Source organism: Gavialis gangeticus, unplaced genomic scaffold (assembly GCF_001723915.1).
Source record: "Gavialis gangeticus isolate Ggan-Ray unplaced genomic scaffold, GavGan_comp1, whole genome shotgun sequence".
Lineage (NCBI taxonomy): Eukaryota > Metazoa > Chordata > Crocodylia > Gavialidae > Gavialis > Gavialis gangeticus.
In genome coordinates, this window is record NW_017729018.1 from 10741096 (window position 1) to 10750571 (window position 9476).

Sequence of the window (9476 nt, forward strand, 5' to 3'; positions counted from 1 at the left end):
GGGGGGGGGGCTCTTAAGGGCTCATCCCATGGGTGGGCATCCCCAGGGTGCAAGGGGTGGAGCTCCTAGAGGTGACCCCAAGGGGTGGGCATCTCAGGGGTGCATGGGGGAGCTCCTAGGGGTCACCCCATGGGTGGGCATCCCCAGGGTGCAAGGGGGGGCTCCTAGGGTGACCCCAATGGGTGGGCATCCTGGGGCCCCTGTGCGGGTAGGAGGGCTGGGGGTGGTGGAGCCTTTGCTGGGAGGTTTGTTTTCCTACCAAGAGCAAGCGGGCAGCCCCTGCCAAAGAAAACACGGCGGCTGCCTGGAGCACAGAGGCGCCTTTCTGCTGCCTGCAGCAGCGCCCTCGCCGCTCCCCGCGCTGGGCACCCGCAGCCGGGGGGCCCCGGGGGGCCTGGCCTTCTCCGCACCCCAGTCCCCTGCCCTGCTGCCCCGTGCCCGGGTGCTGTCTGTGGCCGGTGGGCCAGCGCCCTTGTCCCAGCTGAAGACTAGGGATGTGCGTGGAAGTAGCCGGGGCTCGCCGGTTCGCGGGGCAGCGAGGCCGGGGCAGGCACCTCCATGACTGTCTGGGCATGAAGTTTCTTTGCTCCAAGCGTGCGTCTCAGCGGCGCTGGGAGGAATGTCTCGTTCTGGCAGCCTGGCCGGGGCTGTGCGCGGCGCTTGTCTTTTTTCCACCGTTGGAAAAACAGATTGTGCAGGGGAGGCCGGGGCGGAGTCGGCTCCTTTTCGCGCTTGGTTTTGAAACCGAGGAGAAAGCCCTGCCAAGCGGCTGCGACGGGCCCTCTGCGAGTGCCTCGCTGGCACGTGCCCGGCAGATGCCGCACGCGGTCGGGAGAGCAGAGGGGGAGCGGGGCGATTAAAAGAAGGAGGCTTAGGAGAGGTTCAGACTCCCGCGCACGCTGGCATTTCTCTCTTTTTGGGCGTGCGGTTGGAGCAACCGGGTTTGCACTGGAAGTCGTCAGCGCCCGGGATCTGGGGACGTTGGGTGGCTTTGACAACCCGGGTTTAATCAGTCCAGGTTTCCGTACCGGATCAAAAATTGCTGCATTGCTGAAACCTCCCCTCTGGGGAGAATCCTGCCTTGAACTGAATCACGCGCACGCGCTCTGGTCCAAGGCATCCAAGTGCGGCGCGCGGCGCATGTTGCCCGGCGTGCACAGTACCGGTAGCGACGTGTCTGAACGCGTGCGGAAACGGGAGCCGGAGTCTAGACCTGTTGGAAATTGCTGCGGGTTTGACCGCACGCGTGTGCCCGTCGGCTTTGCGTTTGAGGGGAGGCACTCGATCGCGAATGAAAAGGAACAGCCGACAGGTTTGCGGTTGGGCTGTTTTTGTATAGAGGTGGCCAAGGGACGCAGGAGATCTTGTGATTCGACTGCTAAAGTCCAGCAACTGTTTTGCATGTTAATGTAGTGCCAGCACCGATGCTGCCCGGGGCATATTCCTACCACGCTGCAGCCTGTGTGCTGTCCTCAGCGAGTGGACTTTCTCCAACCCCCGCATTTGTAACCCCCCGTCTCTTCTGTTCACTTCTTTTCATTTGATTTTTTTTTTTTTTAAATCTATCATCCAGGCCATTTTTTTGCCCTGTTACAGCTTTGAGAGAAGGGCTTAATTCAGCAATAAAAAAAACCGCCAGGAAAGTCTGGCTGCGGGACTGCTCCCATGGGTCTCTCGGGGGTACTATGGTGGGCACCGTTGGTAAAACGCCTTCAAGTGTGAGTTCAAGGGCAAAGGAGTGTGGTAACTCGGGTCGTAGGAGCCAATAGGATATGGGTGCGTGCGACGGACAGTTTAGCTCCTGCGTGAAACCCCCGCGTAAGGAGATTTCGTTGGGGTGCGTGCATTGAACGGGGGTTGGGGCGTGTTTGGCATCTTCTGGTGAAGCCGTCTTGACTTCGCAGTAGCTTTGCTCTGTATAGCCCTGATCTAGTCTATAAACGTGCCTTGCCTTCTGCCATCGTCTGGCCACGGACGCCCATCCGGTGCCTGGCTGCTGATCAGAACCGCCCCCTGTTTCCCTTTGCAGTGCATTGCCAACAGTGCCGGATCCAGCGCTGCAACGCCGACTATGTGGCCGCCACGTCGCCGAGCCATGCCTTGCCGGAGGAGACGCTGCCGGACGTGGATTACTGCATCGCCTTGCGGGCCTATTCTGTGTGCACCCGCAAGACGGCCAAGTCCTGCCGCGGGGATCTGGTGTATCATTCTGCCGTCTTCAGGATAAAGGAACTCTTTGCCCAGTACAACTGCTCCAGCGATGGGCCCACGTCCTCGGCCAAGGCCCCCGGCACGCCAGACCCTCTGCTCTCCGAGGTCTGCAACTACGAGAGCAGGTCTGGCTTTCAGCAGAGGTTTGCCCATTGCGGCTTGTTTGGGGACCCTCACTTGCGGACATTCAAGGACGAGTTCCAGACGTGCAAAGTGGAAGGAGCGTGGCCGCTAATAGACAACCGGTACCTCTCGGTCCAGGTCACCAATGTCCCCGTGGTTCTGGGATCCAGCGCCACGGCCACCAGCAAGGTAAAAACATCAGACCGGGGAGGCTTCTTTCGTGTTAGTACCTCGGCTTTAACGCCTAAAGCCGACTGTGATGGCGAGCTGCCCCCTTGCGCTAGGCCGAGGAAGTTCATGTCAGAAAGTGGCCGTGGGAAGCTGGTTGGTCACAAGTTGGGTGGCTGGAAGCTGAGTCAGACATGCCTCGTTACTGTGGTCCCTGGTAATTGCAGTGCTGCACCATAGGCTGAGATGGCGTCTTCATGCCCTCACTCTCCTTGCACCAGGGTGGGAAAAGCATGTCATCCTCATGAGGAGGGTGCAGGCAGGAACGTTTCTTCTCTAGGGAAACTGTCTTCGTTGTCATTCTGCTTTGGCTGTGAATGACGTGCGGGAGGACGGGTGTGTGCATCTCGTTGCTTCTGGCTACTCCCTGCCCTGGGATGATCTAGCTTCAGTGGGAAAAATCCCAGTGCCCCCCCGCCCCCATGGACCGGGTTCAGTTTTGCACGCTGTGTAGATGATGGTGCTGAACTGATTGCACCCGCGTGGTCCTTACAGGGCTTTCGATGCCTCTGCCGATGCCACAAACAAGGGGAAGAGGCTGGAGGCCCTGTGGCTGAGTAGGGTGGAAGACACTAATCTAAGCCACTTGCTGTCTGCAAGGGAGGTCACCTCCCCAAGCTGTGCCCACCCAGCAGGGCTGGCGCCATGGCCATGAGGTGATGCACAGGGCTGCTGCCTGTTGCTACGATCTCTTGCATTGCTCTTGGAAGGGCAGCCCAGCCCTAGCTCGGCCTAGCAGCGGTAGCGTGAATTGGGCCGTCCTGCACGTGCACATGCCCTCTGCTGTCCTGAGTCCTGTTAATGCTTCTGTCTCGTGGAAACCTTAATGGCTACAAGTGCCTGCGGCTGGTGGATAAGGAGGAGTCAGTGTGGTTGGTACGTTGTGGCCTCGAGGCCCTGGGGAAATGCAATGGGGAATGATCCCTTGAGCGCTGGTTCTCAGCACTGTCCTCAATGCAATTAGCCGCGCAACCCCTGGGAAAGAAAGGGGTAGGCAGTGTGGGCTAGTGCATAGAGCTCAAGGGGCAACAAGGCAACCTTATACCTAACTGAGAGTATCCACGCAGGGGGAGCATGTGTTAGCTTGGCCCATGGGGGCAGGATCTTATTGCACTTTGTGCACAGACAGCAAACTTCCAGCTCCTGCCTTCTTTAGCCCGAGGCTGCTCTCTCTCTCCTTCTACGTCCCCTGTTCATCACGCTCTTTTTTGGTGTCTGAGTTGCTCTGGTGTCTGTGTTGAGACAAGGCTGCCCCTTTAGTATGGGGCTGGAGGGGGAATGCTGCCTTCCTTGCACTCTGGCGATGCTGGCACCATGCCATTCGAGGTGCCCATACAGTGGGCATTAAGAGGGGTGGTCTTCAAATCAGACACGGGGAAAATTCCAGCTTGCCCATCCCAAAAGCTCGTCTGCTTGTGCCTTGCACCTGGTCCACACCTAAGGTCTGTGGTTCTTTGTGCTGCCAGATAGCTGGGATCTGCCGGAGCAGGACAGGGCCTGTGAATCGTGAGACTCCCAGCCCCTCCTGGAGCCTATTTTGCTGGACTGCAGGAGGAAGGCAATTAGGACACTTGTGTCACCTGGCCAGACTGTGCTCCTAAAGGGGTAACCTTGCAGTAAATGCTCTCTCTTACTTGCAGAAAGAGCTGGGGCATCGCTGCCAACACTCGCCGTGGGACCCAGGAGTCCTGGCCCCCAGCCTGTACTCTAGCCCCGTGGCCACATGAGTAGCAGGTCTCAGCAGCCTTTTCAGCGATTGCCATGACTTGCCCATCCTGCCTGCTGCCTTGCAGCCGGTTCAAACCAAGGATCCCAGGAGTCTCCTGAACTAAATACAGGGATTCCAGCCCAAAACCTTTCCTTTCCCTGGAACCCTTTCCTATCAGAGCCCTGCTTCGCTGGCGGACGGGATCGGCGGGTTGCGTCCGCCTTTTCCTGTCTCTGTGCTCAGTGACGATGCCGCCTGCAGTTAGCCCTGTAAAGGAAGCTGTTCACAGCTCCCCTGCTCTCCCCCCACCATCATCTGCTTTCACAACGGCCTCTCTCAAGAAGAACCCTGGATCTGGGGGGGCTTCAGTAACTGCAAGGATTCGGAGGTCCTTGCTTTGTCTTAACAGTGGGCGCACGTGGCACCATCATGCCTGGCCGGTACCACAGCATGGCCTAGGTCCTGGGGCCAGGCCAGGAATGCAAACAGAGGTGTGCGAGCCTGGACAGGCTTCGACACCCCGACCTGCTGCAGACCAGGTTCCTCTGGGGGCTGCAGGCAGGAGGCACAGACCAGCTACCCTTGGGGCTCCTGTGGTTAGGATGCTCAGTTGGACTTTGGGAGTCCGGGGGTCCTGTTCTGTGTCCACCGTGGGGGTGTATGCATGACTGCTGAGCAGTGCAGAAGGGGATCGAATAGCAGCCTTTGACTCCCTGTGGGGGGGCTGCAAAGAGGATGGAGCTGGACTGTTCCCAGTGGGGGCAGATGGCAGGACAAGGAGCAATGGGCAAGGGAAGTTTAGGTTAGATATTAGGAAGAATTTTCTCACTAGGAGGGTAGTAAAACACTGGAACAAGTTACCCAGGGAGGTGGTGGACTCTCCATCCTTGCGGGTTTTTAAGACCTAGCTGCACCAAACCTTGGCTGGGATGATGTAGTTGGGGCTGGTCCTGCTTTGAGCAGGGGTTGGACTAGTTGTGACCTGAGGTCTCTTCCAACCCTTGTTTTCTATGATTCTAAGTTTCCAGCAGCCATCTCCGTGGGCTGTGCACTTAGTGGCTTGTACAGTTCCCCTGGTCCCCCCGGCCCTTTCCCCTTGGCGGCCCAGGGGGCAGACCCCAAAGGCGCGCTGGATGCGGCCGGCCCTGTGACAAGGTGGGTTATGCACCGTGCTAGAAAAACGCAGGTTCGAGCCCCTTCTGGGCTGAGTGCTGCCAGCCACAGGGAACGGCTGCTGTATTTGTTCTGATCCTTTCTCCCTCTCCTGTAGATCACCCTGATCTTTAAGAGCTACCAGGGCTGCACGGAGCAGAAGGTTTACCAAGCAACCACCGAGGACCTGCCCCTGGCGTTCAGTGACGGCACGAGGAACGGGGGGCAGCAGGAGGGAGCCGGCAGCCTGCGCATCCTGGAGAAGCCGGACACGCACCAGGTGGAGATCCAAGCCCACTACATTGGCAGCACCATCATCATCCGCCAGGTGGGCCGCTACCTCACCTTCGCCATCCGCGTGCCCGAGGAGACCCTGAGCCTCGCCGAGGAGGGCATCGGCCTCCAGCTTTGCCTGCACGGCTGCCCCAAGAGCGAGCTGATCCAGGAGCACCGGCTGAGCCTGGGGAACGTCGGCCCGCTCTGGCCGGGCTCCCGCTGGGCCTACACGGTGGAAACGGCCACGGAGCAGTGCCGCCACATCCTGCAGGTGGAGGATGTGTATTTTCAGTCCTGTGTCTTTGATCTGCTCACCACAGGGGACCCTGAGTTCTCCATGGCAGCCTACGGGGCCTTGGAAGACCTGAAGGCCTTGTACCCCAGCAGACTTAAGCTGCACACGGTCCCCAAGACTGTCAGCGTGGCCGGGAGTGCCCCGGGGCCCAGGCAGCCTCCTGCCACTCTGCTCGGTTGTGCTCTTGCCTTTCTAACGCTGCTCCGGTGGTGCTAACAGCGGCGGTCTGACTGCGGTGGGATCTGGCATGGGAAGAGAGCATTGCCGGGCACTGGCCTTTCTTGAAGCAGAGCGGACAGGTCAAAGTCTCCTCCTCCCACAAAACCAGGCGCTGGGTCCAGCTGATCCCCTGCTCCGGCCTTGGCAGAAGGTAAAGCGTGGGTTGCTTAGGCGTGCTGGTTTCCAGGCACCAACCACTACTGGTCTGTGGGCATTTGGAGGGGACCTGTCCCACTACTTGTTTGGCAGAGGTGCCAGATGCCAGCAGAGAGGCCTTCTCCAGGGGAAAGCTGATGCCTGCCCAGAGCCTTGGCTGAGGGGCCAACAGAAGTGTCTGTTTGCCAACCAGGAGCGTCTCTGCAGGTGACTTGCACAGGCTTCTCTGCCACCCTCTGCCCGCCTTGCTCGCTCAGCCCATGGCCGACTCCATCCAGCGTGCATCCTGCTGGGAGTGGCCTTTTGTACCCGCTGCCACAGGCATGACTGCAGGAAAGTGCCATGCTATGCTGTGCCTGGGAGAGGGCATGGATGCGGAGAAGCGGGGTCAGCAGGCGCTTTAACTCAGTGCCTCCTTTCCATGCTCTCCAGCGAAGCGCTGGGTGTGAGCGGTGGTAGAGGAACCCAACTCCTGCTTGAGCTATGCCAGACGTCTCCAGCATGCAGCAGTAGCCACCGCACCCACCTCCACTTGCCTTCTGGCCCCTCCGTTGGCCTCACGAGCTGCGGGGAACCGGGGACGCGGCTTCTCTGTATGATATATTTGCTGCCCAGATGTGTATATTTCTGCTTGCCAGCCTGTAAATGTGTCTGTACATGCTGTACAGTGGGAGCCCCTCTGGTGCTGTATGGTTGTGGACTTTGCAAACCTTTGTTCATAGCATTTTAATCTCTATTTTAATTAAAAAATGCCAAACTAACCCATGTTGCTGCAAGGGTCAGTGTTCTCCTAGGAGGTGCTAAATGGTGTGGCTGCCCTAGGCTTTCCTGCACTACAGGAGGGCTGTAGATCTGGGGTGTCCAACTTGGCCCCCAGGTCCACTCCTGACCCATTTCCTGGTGTGGCAACAGGGTGAGTGGTGCTGTGTCAGCTTAGGGAGCCACAGGGATTATCACAGCTGTTGTCTCTTTGCTGCCAATGCTCATCCCCAAGGGTGCTGTGGACCCCAGAACTTGGAGGTGGGCTGCACCCCTGAGTTCCCAGCCCCGCCAAGAGCCCTGCGGGCTGGATGACCCAGCACCAAGGGCTGGCTGCAGCCTGCGGGCCTTATCGGTGGCATCCCTGCTGTGGCTGCTCCTTGATTGCAGTGGTCATTCCCTTTGGGTAAGTGCCCAGCTCTGCCTGAAGACGCGTACGGCAAATGGGAGGACAGGTGCGGTGAGAGCTTCCCCCTCAGCCAAAGCCACAGGAAGAAAGAGCCGCCTTTGTTCATCCAGAAGAGGTGAGGGAAGCAGAGCATGGCCGTGGCAATGTTGCTGGGCGTGCAGGGGTGCTGGCAGCACTGGGCAGCTTCCCTGTTGCCTCCTGCATTGGCACCTCTGCGGGTGTGTATAATAGGGTGTGGGCTTTGGCTTTGGGCACAGCATTGATATCAAAAGGAATGGGCTGTTGCCAGCCTCCCTCTCCTGATCCCTACCGTGCCCATGAAGCCAGCCCTGTGGTCCACAGCCACGTGTTCCTCGGGGCCTGGGGAGACCAAGACAACCTCCTTCTTCCTGCTCAAGCAAACCCCAGCCTTACCTCTCCCCGTTGAACACTACATGTGCACAAGCAGTGCAGTTATCGTGCCTTGAAGGGGGACCTGGTAACAGCTTCCAGGTTGCATGGGTTTTCTTAGGGCCTGTTGCTTTCCTCGAACCTTTCAGCTGAGCATCTGGGAGCACCTTGCAGCCCTGGCAGAAGGTGGGATCTGAGCCAAGCAAAGGGAAGGACCGCACCAAGCTGGGCCCGCGCTCGCTCTGAGCTATGACCCAAGACCTTGCCTGCCTTTGCCTTTGCAGGCAGGTGGAGGCTGCAATTGCTTTTGCCACAGTGGAGGGTCTCCAGAAGAAGCCAACTGCTGGGCTTCTGGTTGCTTTTACTTAAGAGACGCTGCAGAGCATGTGGCATTTCTTGATTGAAATGCCTGGCTCCGTCATAATTGGTGTAAGATGCTAGAAACGTGTCCTCCCCCCACCTGCCTCCACATACACCACTTTTCTTTCACTACGATAAAAGATGCTCAACAAATCATCATAGCTTTGGAGGCATTTCAGTTGAGTTGTGTTAAAGGCCTCCTACCCCCACCACCCTGCCATTGTGGCTCGTGGCTGCAAAGCTTCTGTGCTTAAAGCTAAAGCCGTGGTTCAGGCTTTCACTCGTTCCAGATTCAGCCCCCTGCTATGGCAGACCGGCGTACCATTGTTTCATAGGCAGAGAAGTGGAAGAAGCCCACCTCTGAGCAGGTCTATGATGGAAGACGGGGTCCATAGAGGCAAGCAAAGAGAGAAGTGCCAGGCGAACGGACCGAGTCAACCATACTCCTGTGTCGCAGCTAAAGCCATGAAAACAAAATGCTCCAAGGACACGATCCACAAAACCCTGCCCAACTGCTTGTGCACAGATGCCCTAGGGTCCTGCTGCAAGCCAACGTGTGCACCGAAGGGAGCGTGCCTGCCTGTGCCCACCGTTTTGACTACACCCCACCAGGGCTTCACAGCAGAGGCATCCCAGCACCGACGCCCTTGCTGGGTCTGAGGGCAGTGAGTGTGCACTGAGCCCACCACACACCACTGGGGGAGCAGCAGGGATCGGGGAGCAGCACCTAAACCCCAACCTTCTGGCCACTGAGTGCTCTTGCCGTGAGGCTGCCGAGCCCAGCAGAGCTCAGGCAAGAGGTAGGGACACAGGTGGCTGCTCTGGGTCACCTCTGAGCATGTTACCCAGGTCTCCAAGACTTGGGATACTCTCTGGCCCAAACAGAGACCGCTTCCAAAACCAAGAAACCCACTGGAGACCAAAGCAAGCGAAGGACAAAGTTCAAAACCAGCCACATAGCAAGTAAAACCTTTATTAAATAAATCCAGGATTCTTCAGACCAGAGTGAGGAGTTGGACAGTAAGACGAAGCCTGTAGCTCACCTGTAACGTGCCACAGTCCCGTTGGGAACTGTGACGGAAGAACCCGCTCTTTGCCGCTCGTTTTAAGCATAGCAGAGAGTCTTCAAAGTCCTTTCCTATATGTTTTGCTGTTTGGTAATATTTCTTTTTTTTTTTTTTTTTTTTTTT

The 9476-nt window shown here is 58.0% G+C and overlaps 1 protein-coding gene across 1 annotated transcript in view; it reads left to right on the forward strand.

Moving 5' to 3' along the window:
- Positions 1 to 6655, forward strand: part of LOC109294898 (repulsive guidance molecule A-like) — an 11955-nt gene extending 5300 nt beyond the window's left edge. Inside the window, exons 2-3 of the mRNA XM_019513472.1 lie at positions 2030 to 2523; positions 5541 to 6655. Of these exons, the coding sequence (XP_019369017.1) occupies positions 2030 to 2523; positions 5541 to 6209 (1163 nt within the window). The 3' untranslated portion in view covers positions 6210 to 6655. The remainder of the gene's footprint in view (positions 1 to 2029; positions 2524 to 5540) is intronic.
- The last annotated feature ends 2821 nt before the right edge of the window (positions 6656 to 9476 follow it).